This window comes from Budorcas taxicolor, chromosome 16 (assembly GCF_023091745.1).
Source record: "Budorcas taxicolor isolate Tak-1 chromosome 16, Takin1.1, whole genome shotgun sequence".
NCBI classification, from domain to species: domain Eukaryota; kingdom Metazoa; phylum Chordata; class Mammalia; order Artiodactyla; family Bovidae; genus Budorcas; species Budorcas taxicolor.
This window is the reverse complement of record NC_068925.1, coordinates 45,947,046-45,955,955: the sequence shown is the minus strand read 5'-3', so window position 1 is coordinate 45,955,955 and position 8,910 is coordinate 45,947,046. Positions and strand designations below refer to the sequence as shown.

The 8,910-nt window shown below is 57.0% G+C and overlaps 1 protein-coding gene across 3 annotated transcripts in view; it reads right to left on the bottom strand.

Annotated features, from left to right (window-relative positions):
• Positions 1-2,943: 2,943 nt before the first annotated feature.
• RERE (arginine-glutamic acid dipeptide repeats) overlaps positions 2,944-8,910 on the bottom strand; it is a 416,860-nt gene continuing 410,893 nt past the window's right edge. For all 3 annotated transcript variants that reach the window (XM_052653908.1, XM_052653909.1, XM_052653910.1), the window contains 4 exons: positions 8,130-8,850; positions 6,499-6,645; positions 5,863-6,043; positions 2,944-5,570 (listed from right to left, as the gene is read on the bottom strand). In XM_052653908.1, coding sequence (XP_052509868.1) covers positions 5,537-5,570; positions 5,863-6,043; positions 6,499-6,645; positions 8,130-8,850 — 1,083 coding nt within the window. In that variant the 3' untranslated portion in view covers positions 2,944-5,536. The remainder of the gene's footprint in view (positions 5,571-5,862; positions 6,044-6,498; positions 6,646-8,129; positions 8,851-8,910) is intronic.

The following is an 8,910-nucleotide window of genomic DNA, read 5'->3' as shown; positions in this document are numbered from 1 at the left end:
CCAGAGACCCCTGTTGTAAAGCAGATGCCCCCTTCTCACCCAAACCCAGTGAATTATGTAAACCAGGACTGGAGCTGGAGAGGCTGAGAGATCCCGGAGCAGGCACAGCTGGGGCAGGGGTAGCAGTGGGTTCAGCTCCCGGATGGGGCTGAAGTCCCTTCCAGCTGCTCATCTGTGCCCACAATTCAGCAGCATATTTGGCCGGTGCACTAAGGAAACTTTTCTGAGGGGCCTGTTTGTTCATCCAGCAAACAGAATGAAAGAAGCCAGCACCTCCCTCTGCTGAAACCTGGTCCAGGAACGAGGCATCTGGGTAGGGGGAAGCGGGACGCCTGTGCACGCACAGGGTTGAGTCAGGGGGTTGCAGGGGACTCAGGCCAAGAGGAAACAGTTACACAGGAAGGGAAGCTCGCTGGGGCAACTGGAACCCAGCAATGACTCAGGGAAAAAAAGGACCCCTAGGATTCTGAGCCCTCAATGAGGGCAGGCGAGTCCCAGGGGAAAGCCTGCACTGCTCCATCCACAGTGGCAACTGCAGCCCTGCCAGACCCAAGCCTGAACTGCAGGACCCCAGAGATGGCTCACTGGTTCCTGCATCCTCAGAGCCCAACTGGGCAGCCACATTCGCTGGCTACCTCCCCACAGGCTCATCTGGCTGTCCCTCCCTGGGAGGGGGAAGGGAGGCCAAGGGCCCCGGTCCCTCAGGGTGCCCACAGATCTGTGGGAGGACCTGCTCAGGGCTCCAGTGCAGGGCAGATGGTGCACTGGTCTCAGAGCCCATCAGCTTGATCCAGGCTTCTGGGTAACCGGTCCTGTTTTGGTCCCATAGCTCTGAGTCCAGGAACACACCTGCACCAACTGGGTCAGCCAGGAGAGGCTGACGGTGGGAACAGGGGTCTCTGCTGGTACCCTCACACCACCCTGGGTCTCCCCGTGTGGGCAGAGCAGGGACTGCAAGGCCTGAGGTTGTCAAAGGGCTCCCGGCTGGGATGCGGGTCCCTGACACTCAGCGGCTGTTCACAGCCACCATTGCACAGCTGTGCTTCCAGCCCTGGCATTCGATGTCTGCCTGGGAGGTCGCAGCCGATCTCTTTGCTGTACCTCCTGGTCCTGCACATAAGTGACTCTGATTTATGTAAATCCAGGTGATGCCTAAATAATGTGCCCCGTACACATGAACTTACTCCGGACCTGTATCTACGTGGCAGCCATGCATCCGGCCCTGCCAAGAGCCACTTTCCTAGCTGTGGGGAACCAGAGGGGCTGCTGAGCCACCGCGCCCAGGTCGAGGGGCCGCCCACAGGGTTGAAGAACAGGAAGAACACCTGGGGCCAGGTGGTCTGGGCAGCTGCAGAGTGGAGACCCTGGCTGGGGGCACAGTTGTGAGACGTGAGACCCTTCCTCTCAGGCTCACAAATCCAGCAGGCTCGTCTGTTGGCAGGACCCTCTGCCTCAGGACAGGTACATGGCCAGATGGGGACACTGGCCATCGGCACCCACATCTGGCAAACTGTTACAGCCTGCGCAGCTCTGATGAGGGTCTTTTTTGCGGCATCAATCTGTATCTCCTTTCACAGACATGTCTTATCATTCAACCTTCCTGAAACTTCCACTTCATAAATTTGTGACTACTAAACACTTCAGTTTCATGAAAAGCACCATCTAGATGAGAGACTGGCAAAGACAGCACCCAGATTCCACCTACTCCCCACTCCGCCCACCCCATCTTCTCATCCACAACCCAGAACCACAGTCGTGAGTGGTGGTGTGTTAGTCGTTCAGTTGACTCTTGGCAACCCCATAGGCTGTAGTCCGCCAGGCTCCTCTGTCCATGGAATTCTTCAGGCAAGAATACTTGAGTGAGTTGCGATTCCCTCTTCCAGAGGATCTTCCCAACCCAGGGATCAAACCCAGGTCTCCCACACTGCAGAATTTTTACCATCTGAGACACCAGCGATCCTGCTTGAGGGCAATTTACTAACGAGAAGCGCTCCAGGTTGCTCTTGCTCATCATTGCGACCAGATCCCAGATAAAAAGGTGAGTGTACCATTTCCAGAGACAGTCTTGAAACTTCAGGAAACCACACTCTGGTCTCTTGAAAAATCACAGGCTGAACCCACCCTGGTGACTGCTGCACCCTGGAGGCCACACATACTCTCTGCAGGCCACCTGGAGTGTTTGTTGGCAGCAGGAGGCTAAGATCCCCCATCAGGTCCTGGATGCACTGTGGACCAGTAGGGCACCTGCAGCAGCTGAAGGTGGGATGGGGGCACCGGCAGGTGTCGGGGGTACAGATGGAGAGGGGACAAGACAGGAGGAGAGGCCAGAGCCAGAAGCAACTGTCCTGGCTGGTGGCTCAGATATATACGGTCCGTGGAATTCTCCAGGCCGGAATACTGGAGTGGGTAGCCTTTCCCTTCTCCAGGGGATCTTCCCAACCCAGGGATCAAACCCAGGTCTCCTGCATTGCAGGTGGAATCTTTACCAGCTGAGACACAAGGGAAGCCCAAGAATCCTGGAGTGGGTAGCCTATCCCTTCTCCAGCAGATCTTCCCGAACCAGGAGAGCCAGGGTCTCCTGCGTTGTAGGTGGATTCTTTACCAACTGAGTTATCAAGCTGCCCACAAATTAGAGGTGTGGGGTGAAAGGCAGGGGGAGGAGCTAAGAGAGAGTACAGTGGTTCCAAGGCCATCACCTTTCACCCCCAACACAGGGCCTGTTCTGCCTGGGGAGTCACTGAAGGTCCCAAGTGTCCCGTCAGCAGGTTGAAGCCTCCCCCAAGGGCAGTGTGCCCACTGGAAACCCTTTGTCCCAGAGAGTAAGCCAGTGTGCTGGCAACACCGAGAACCCAACCATCCCTCTGCCCCCTCCCCACCCTGGGAGCCCCAGGGCAGGACAAACTGCCGACCCCCTGCCCACCCCAGAAATGATACAGCAGCCGCTGTAGTGTAGCTTGTTTTTATTTATGTCCACAAATATTTCAAAAAAATTACAAAATACTCAAATGGAGAGAACACAGAAGTCACAATTTCTGGGTGTCTACTGTTTACACTGTGTTATCTCATGGCAAACTACTCATATATACATTTAGCTTCAAGATATATATAAACGTAGCAAATCAGAATGTACACTCCGCTCTGCTGCTGCCGCAGTGAAGCTCGACTTCGACGACAGTGAACAAGATACACGTGAAACACGGAAACGCAAAACTCAACTCCCAACCAAGGCAGGAAACCCAAACGGAAACCAGGGGGTTGGGCTTCAAAGACACCGCGAAGGTCTGGGGCCTCCTACACACACCGGAGTTGACCAGTGAGGGTTTCAGGCTGTGGGTTTTTAAATGGAAGAATCTCAGTGCTTCCCCTGGGGATGTGAGGAGAAAACCAAAACCCAACGAGAAACGCCTTCAGACGGCTTTCAAATACAGACTCCCAAGTACTCCACTCTCTCTTCTCTGGAAAAATGGACGATGGAGAGAGGAGGTCAAGAAGGTGTAAGTAAACAGTAGGCATCGTGGCCTACCAAACGGGAGGAGAGGAAGGCTGGGCAGGCGGGGGTGTCTGTGCTGGAGCCGGGAGCAGCAGGAAGGGGCCTGGCTCAGAGGCGTGGAGCCTGAAGCACTGAGCCCACCACCATGGCACATTGCTAGCCTTGGCGACATGGCTGCTCCTGGCCGATCGGCCATGAAAGTGATGACCAAGTTTCCATCTGAGCCTGTATCCCCTCAAGGAGCTAAGGTTAAGGCAGAAATGGAATGAGAGAAAAGCCAAAGAAAAAAATCTACTACTACAAACATTTTCAACAGACCAAACCACCCCTTACCTGTCCCAAATGAAACTGAACATGGTTTAACAGACACTGGAAATGCCCTCACCACAGGTCTGAATCCAGAACCTGAATCTGAGCTAATACCTGCTGGTTTCTAGGTCAAAGTGCCAGCCTCTTGTCCCAACTCTCTGTGGTCTGGGACGTGCTTCGTGTCCACTGACCCCAGGTGGGACTCCTGCTCTCCTTTCACTCTCGGCTGGGACCCCTGCACATCACGGCAGAAAAGGCCCTCAAGGGTCTGAGAGAGGCAGAAAGTCTCATCAAGAGGTGCATAACGGCCCCCCAGTGTCCTCAACCTCTGTTGTGGAGAAAGGGCATCACGTGGGCACCTTGGAGAGCAGAGGCAGGCTCGGGGCTTCCTGTCCCTTCGGAGGGGGCGCCACGTGGAGCCTGCTTCCCACTCTATGTCCGCGACCCCTGTCCTGCTTCTGTGAGGCAGAGCGGGACACCAAGTGTGGTGATACAAGGATGCAACACAGGACTGCCACCCACAACTGGGACACCTCCCGGAGGCCCTGACCCCAAAAAACAGGGCAAAGACGGCCCGGCCTCCCCACAAGGAGATCCGAATGACCACACACACCAGAAAGCAGGCTTCTGACAGATCCTTTGGCAAGCACACGTGCTTAGTGAGAATTGTTTTCTTCAATTTTCTAGGATGTTTATGAAATAGTCCAAATATTTGTGGGGGGGGAAGCAGTTCATCCAGACCAATCAAATGCGCGTGTACAGAAATCTACAAGGAAATCTACAAGCAGACACACAGGAACATGTGCTTTCGCGCCTGCAGAGACAGAACGGGGGACACTCAACTCCTGCGCTCCTGGTGCACAGCGAGTCGGCTGAGCTCACCGCAGTCTGCACCACTGGCAAAGCAGGAGGCAGGAACAGACAGGAGCGAGAACCAAAGCAGCAACACAAAGAAACGGCTTGTAATGTTGTCCCTGCAAACCCCTGGCTGCTCCCAAACCTAGCCCCTAGCCTCCTCTGCCCCTTTGTAACTAGTAACGCCCATCTGTTCCCTTTAATTAAAGGGATAATTATATATAACTTTTTATTAAAAAATCAACTCTGTATTCTGTCAATAGCTGGTAGGAATTCACAATTAGTGACATGGCTGGAAAAAATAGATCAGAATAGTAGTTCGTGGAAGGAAAAAAAAAATGGCTGTTCTAAAATTATTTATTTACAGACGTAAAAAGCCATGCACAGAACCTCCTCAAATTATGAAGATCTCCTACAATGTATTAAAATAAAAGATTTTTTAAAAATTATAGCTCTTGGATTCCAAACTCAGATGCTGCAGACCGTGTGGGTTCTGGGACACACGCAACTGAGTGTGTCTGCACGCACTGAAGGGTGTGAGCTGGGATCTAGCACCTACTGAGAAAAATCAAGGAAGGAAAAGAAAGCTAAAGCCAAACCCCAAGACTGCAGGGGCACTTTCTGGGTGTTCAGTCCAGTCCAGGACTCACTAAGTTTCTGGGGGACTGTCATGCAGGGAGACCCAAACCAGTCTCAAGGAATCCTCTCTACAAACGAACACTATGTATGCTGATACATTTTTAGTTGTGGGGTTTTTAAATATATAAAGAAATCTTTAGAAGATATTCTTTTTGCTTTTAGAGCTCCTATTGTATGTAAAAAGTCCTGTTTCTCTCCCCCAAGAATTGGGGTTTCCACAGCCAACGTTAACAAATAAATAACTTATAACTGCTTGTCACCTTCTTTCTTCAGTCGACTAGAAAGAGAAGGAAAAAAAAAAAGGAAAAGTCATAGGTATCAGGCCTGGGCAGGCCTGCAGCTGGAGGGTCTGGATGCCTGAGTAGCCGCCACACTGCTGACCCCCTCCCCACCCTGCACCCTCTACCCCCACCACCAAGACCCTTAGGAGTCCCCTGACTGGCAGGAAAACAGCCTGGCACTTGTTGATATGGGGTGGGGAGCAGGGTGAGTGCAGCTGGGCTGGGGCGGGGGTTGGGGACCCACAGGCGGAGGGGCCTGGCCTCCCCCGCAGCCCCTCCCCGCCTCACCTGTAATAATCCTCCTGACTGGGCAGGTGGCCACCATGCATGTGGGGGTGTCCGTGCAGCCACTGCTGCTCCATAGCCAGTCTCTGCAGCTCAGCCGACTGGGCGTGCATGGCCTGCAGCTGGTGGGCCGCCGACATGGGGGGTGGGATGGCCCCAGGCAGGTCTCGGGGGTAGGGGGTGCCTGCCAAACACCAAACAGCCTCTGTTATAGCAAGGCCAAGGCAGTGGCCAGGATGAGGCTGCCAAGGAGGTCAGGTCAGGAGAGAGCCTCCCGAGGGGAGGATCAAGAGGTCACCTACTGGGCAGGGACCAGCAGAGCAGAGCTTTTGGGGAGAAAGAAGTGCGATGCCTGCGCAACCCCCCCAACTCCCTTGGGGCCCCTCCTTCTCAGCCTACTGCTTGGTCATCTCAGAGGCCTGCCCTCAGCCCTCCTACTCCTTCTGGGCTCCTGCTGTGCATTTACAGCCTCACCCCCAGCTCCCCGGGGGCAGGGGTCTGCCCGCCCAGCTCCCAGGTATTTCCCCCCCACACAGGAGAGGCCTGTGCTGAACACACAGTAAATGCATGAACGGGACATCAGACCAGACCCCTGACCCAGCCCTCCCTGGGCCCCTCCTTCCCCAGGCGTCTTCTTACCAAACACTGGGTGACGGAGCATCTCGTGCTCATGGGGGGGCTGTCCAAGCAGAGGGTTGGGGAGGGTGCCAGGAGGGTAGGGAAAGCGCGCCAGGTGAGGGCCAGCGGTCAGTGGGTCGACCAGCGGGTGAACGGGGCCTGCTGAACCTAGAAAAAGGGGCAGAAGCACAGGGCTCGGGAGCCGCTCGCCCTCCTCGGTGGTATTCACAGCGACTTCCTCCTCTCCACAGCTGGCTTCTGGTCACCAGGCCATAAATAACCCTGACCTGCTAACTCAGAGTGGCTGTCACCCTCCCCGACCCCCAACACCTGCACGGAGATGCAGAAAGTGACAGAGTGAAGAGCTGACAACGTCTTTCTTCCCCAGTCTCCTCAGCAGCCCCAATCTCATTTTGGCAAGGACCCTGGATCTGCAGTGCCCCGGAGTCAACTGCCACTGCCCCAGCCCCGTCCTGGGCCTGTGAGATCCACTGCCCCAAGCTGCCTCCCTGGCTCTTCACCCACAGGAACCAAAGCAAAGCAGGTGCTGCCTGATGGGGCTCAGAAAGCCCTGGCCTCTCCTAGTGACCCTCTCAGCACGTCGCCTGTCTATTCCCTGGAGTCACCCTCTCTGGCCCTGGGGCCTCTGCACCCACACTCTCTAGGCCTGAGGACGCTCCTTCCCCGGCTCCAACACCTCCCAGTTCTCTGCTCAGTCTTCCTCCAGAACACTAACTGCTCCTCACAAACTCAGACACATTTATCGACTGCCCCCAGATTTGGAAGGTGAACGTGGACAGGGGTGTCACCAGCTTCTACGGCTGTGCCGGGCACATTGCAGGTCCTCAGTAAACATTTGTCAGGTGAACGAACATGCTAAGAACACTCGCCTGTCCTCTTGCGGGACTGAGGCCCACCTGCTGCTAACCCCAGGGCTTAACCACAAACGTTCCTGGTGCTGGGACTATGGGGTGAATGTGACAGCTCCTGGTTCCCGTGTCAGGTAGGGCTGGGAACATGTGTAGGAAACTGGAGGTTGCCCTCTTTCCCTCTGGGGCCCACCCTGTCCGTTGTCTCCCTCCCCGCTCAGAAGGGGCCCAGGGGCCCCCACAGCAGGTCCTGACCTCCCACCCTGTCTGGCCAGTCTGCAGAGCCGCCCAGTGGGACACCAATTGTGCCGGTGTCAGCCTCAGACCAACCTGCACCCCTGGCCGCCAACCAGTGGGCCTTCCAGAGCTCTTGCTCCTGAAGTGGACAAGACTGGGCAGTGCTGGCCAGGTGATCCAGCTCAAAGCTGGCAGAAGCCCAAGCCCCGTTCCCCGAGGGGGAGCAGAAAAGCTCTCACTGATGATAACCCCCAGCTTCCCCGGGTGTCCTAGTTGCCTCCATGTTGCCCCAAAGGCTCTGCCCTGCTCCTCCAGCCCTGTCTCTTGCTCCCAAGCAGCCCCAGTGAGCACAGGCCGCCTCCTCCATCCCAGCCCCACTGCAGGCACAGGACTGAGAACCCAAGCTTCATCAGGAGTCGGCGAGCAGAGGGGCCCAGGTAACTCTGGAGCCAGGGGGCACGCTGGGTACCCCCACACATGCCAGGAGCTGCAAGCTCTGCTCCGGACAGCACCCCTCACCCCCGCAGACCCACGGCAGGCGCCCACCTTGGTGGAGGGGGTCCTGCTGGTGGAGGTGCAGGTGCGAGTGGATGTGGGAGTGCTGGTGGTGGTGCGGGGTCACGTTGAACATCTGCAGCCGGGCCAGGGGGTCGCTGGTCAGAGAGGCCATGCGCTCGGCGTGGATGCGCTCGGCCGCCAGTCTGTCCGGGTAGCTCATCTCTGGCCGCAGCTGGGGCCCGGCCAGGGCCAGTCTCTCCCTCTCCAGGGGGTTCAGGCCGGGATGGAAAGACGCAAAAGGGTGGGGGCCAGCGGCAGGGGGGATGGTGAGGGCACCGTGCCGGGCGAAGTGCTCCATGGGGTTGGCGGCCGGGTGCAGGGGGTCCAGCTCTGGGGGCTTCACCTCGAAGCCCGGCTTCATCCGCTCCCGCAGCTCCCGCTCCCGGAGCTCCCGCTCTCGGATCTCGCGTTCCCGCAGCTCCCGCTCACGGATGGTGGGGTCGACGTTGTAGAGGCCGGGCATGTGGTAGGCCAACAGCGGGTCGGTGGGGTTGAGGGGCACGTAGAAGGGGTGGTTGCGGTTGGTAGGTGACATGACATGGGGCCGGGCGTACTCGCTCAGAGTCCGGAGGGCCGGCGTGTCGGGCCCAATGTAGGGGGGCACAGCCGCGATGGTGGTGGGCGGGGGCTCGAAGGAAGGCCGCATGTGGCCGGGACCGCCAAGTTGGGGGTCGCTGAGGCGGCCTTCATGTGCCGAGCTGGACGCCTTCTGCAAGAGTAAAGAGGCCGTGAGGGGCAGACGCCTGGCCCCTGGCCTAACCGACTGGGT